Source organism: Colobus angolensis, unplaced genomic scaffold, assembly GCF_000951035.1.
Source record: "Colobus angolensis palliatus isolate OR3802 unplaced genomic scaffold, Cang.pa_1.0 Scaffold406, whole genome shotgun sequence".
Classification (NCBI taxonomy): Eukaryota; Metazoa; Chordata; class Mammalia; order Primates; family Cercopithecidae; genus Colobus; species Colobus angolensis.
Genome location: NW_012117444.1, coordinates 229,025 through 231,705, shown reverse-complemented (window position 1 = coordinate 231,705; position 2,681 = coordinate 229,025). Strand labels below are relative to the sequence as shown.

Sequence of the window (2,681 nt, the reverse complement as noted above, 5' to 3'; positions counted from 1 at the left end):
TAACTTCCTACTGGAGTCTGGTGTACAGTGTATTGTATTTACATAAAAAACATTTTTCCCTACAATAGAGGTCGGCAAACTTCTGCACACTGCCTGTTTTTGTAAATAAAGTTTTATTGTAACACAGTGATGCATCTGCACTCACTGGTTTACGTGTTGCCTGCACACTTCGGTTTATGTGTTGCTTGTGCTCCTTGGTTTATGTATTGCCTGTGGCTGCATTTGCATTACAATGGCAGAGTTGAATAGCTGTGACAGAAGCTGCGTGGCCTGCAAAGCCTAAAGATTTATTATCTGGCCTTTTACAGAAAAAGTTTTGACCCCTCTTCTACAAAGTCACTGGCAAAACATGTATAATGAAAAGTGCTTAGCCCCGCTGGCCCTGCAAATTCCTTGTAAAACCAGAATGCATCTTTTATACTTGCAAGTTTTATAAATTGGCAAGTAAAGCAAATGTCTTTCTCCCTTTCCTTGAAGGCACAGATTGTGTCTAGTTGGACTTGATGCTCTCTGGTCTAATTAGACATGAATCATTAATGATCTAATGTCTAATTGGAATTGATGGCTACGATGTCACATAGTAGGTGGTCAGTAAATGAGAATGACTGAACAAAAACCACACTCACTCACTGGGAGGAGATGAAGAACTGCTCATCTGTCGCTCACAGACATGGTCCTTTCTGGCAGGATCTGAGACTGTTTTAATAGCCAATCCCTTAACCTCGGATTCTGATGAAAGGGAAGGCTCAAGCCATCCAATCACACGTCATTGCTAGTCACTTACTTTTCATCTTCTCCTTGGCTCCAGCAATCATGTAGTAAAAGATGTGGAATGTCCTCTCGTCTCTGGCTTGGCGAATTGCCCGTGATTTTTCTAGCAGATCTGGTTTGGAGGGAGTTAGGGATTCTGGGGATACTGCAGGTGTTCTTCTGGTCTTCCACCTCCATCCCTATCATACCCAATTCGCACGGGATGACTTTCCAGTTCTGCCCCAGGGATCGGTAATGTCTAACTTTGACCATCGCCCCTGTGGACAAATGGAACCACTGGGTGCTGCCAGCAGACCTCAGATACACAAAGAAGGGAGGGGAATAGAGTGAAAAGAGAAAGCATAGAAAGACCCCAGGAAGATGGTAATGGTAATAAGATGTTCCCCTAACAGCCATCACCAGCAAATTTTCTTTAAAATGAGCTTTCTTCAGACATTACAGAATGCAAATAATGACACCCTCTATGATTTATGATTCATTCCTATGTGAAATGATTGATATAAATTGTCTCACTGAAGCCTCACAAAGTATGCTAGGAAGTAAGTGCAACTATTATTGGTGTTTTCATTAAGGGGAAACTGAGGTTCAGAGAAGGGAAGTCCTTTCTCAAGATCATACAGCTAGCAAGTGGCAAAGCTGTCTTCCATGCCCTTTGTTCCAAGAGTGGGGTCTGATGGGACGGAGGGGAGAGAGACCATAAACACGCTATACTAATTAATTTCAGGAGAGCTGCTCTGCCACAGAGGGTGGCAGGAGGGAGAGCAGAGGGGAGGGCAGGGGAGGGTGGCATGGAGATCACAGGGTCTGGGGTGATGGAAGAGGACAGCTGGGAGGCTGGGCTACTGTACTGGGTGGATTTCCACAGCAGTAAGTGTGATGCTGCAGGATGATGGTGCTGGATGAGCAGACCTTGTCTTCTTCAAGTCCTAAACCCAGCTAGCAGTGCATGGGCTACCACAGCCCATGTCCTAGCTGGAAAGCAGTGATTCTCAGACTTGCTGATGGTGCGTCACAATTCCTAGAGGGCTTATTCAAACCCAGCTTGCTGGGCTCCACCCTCCAACGTTTGATTCAGTAGACCTGGGGCAGGGCCTAAGGTATACATTTCATATATATGTATGTGTGTGTGTGTGTGTGTGTGTGTGTGTGTGTGTGTGTGTGTGTGTGTGTATACATGTATGTATGTATAGAGCTTTATGTCAGTTCACTCACTCTATTCTCACATTTCTGTGAGGCAGGTACCATTCATTATCATCCCCATTTTGCTGATGACAGGTGGAGTAACCAGCCCAAGGTCAGTCAGCTAAGGGACAGGTCATTCGAGCATCACATGCAGGCTAGGCTGCTTCTTTGGGGTTCAAACCAGGGGTCCGGTCCACACATGTATAACCACTGCACCACAATGCCTGTTGTTAAGGGGAGATTTGTTCTAGAAGAAACCTAAGAGGCTGGAAAAACAGGGGTGGCTCCTGGACTCTCTCAGCCTCTGGGCTGGAGGTTGGTAGGGGGCAGGGGTGCCCGTTTGGCCCAGGCTCAGGGAAAGGATACAGGTCTCAATGTTGGCTCCCACGATGTAACCTGTGACGTCGAAGTTGATGCGGATGAATTTGCCCTGCCAACAGGAAAACACAGTTCAGGCTTTGCTGCCCAACTTCAGCCTTTAACCCCATGCTGTGGGCAAGCAGGAGGGAGAAGTTAGAGAGGATGGGGGAGTGAGGGGCAGGGAGATTCTTGCGAACACTCAGAGCCCCCACGGGTCAACTCATCAGGCAGAACCAACATCTGCTGAGCTGAGACCACCCCAGGCCTGACAGCAACAGAACGTGTAAAACATGTTCACAGATCAATTTCATTTGGCTCTTGCAATGACCACAGTCCATCATGGCTATCTCCATTTTTTTTTTTTTTTT

The 2,681-nt window shown here is 46.5% G+C and overlaps 1 protein-coding gene across 1 annotated transcript in view; it reads right to left on the bottom strand.

Moving 5' to 3' along the window:
- Positions 1 to 470: 470 nt before the first annotated feature.
- The window catches only part of LOC105521723 (myosin-11-like), a 6,449-nt gene continuing 4,238 nt past the window's right edge, over positions 471 to 2,681 (bottom strand). Inside the window, exons 3-4 of the mRNA XM_011956015.1 lie at positions 2,320 to 2,383; positions 471 to 883 (exon numbers count right to left, since the gene is read on the bottom strand). Of these exons, the coding sequence (XP_011811405.1) occupies positions 777 to 883; positions 2,320 to 2,383 (171 nt within the window). The 3' untranslated portion in view covers positions 471 to 776. The remainder of the gene's footprint in view (positions 884 to 2,319; positions 2,384 to 2,681) is intronic.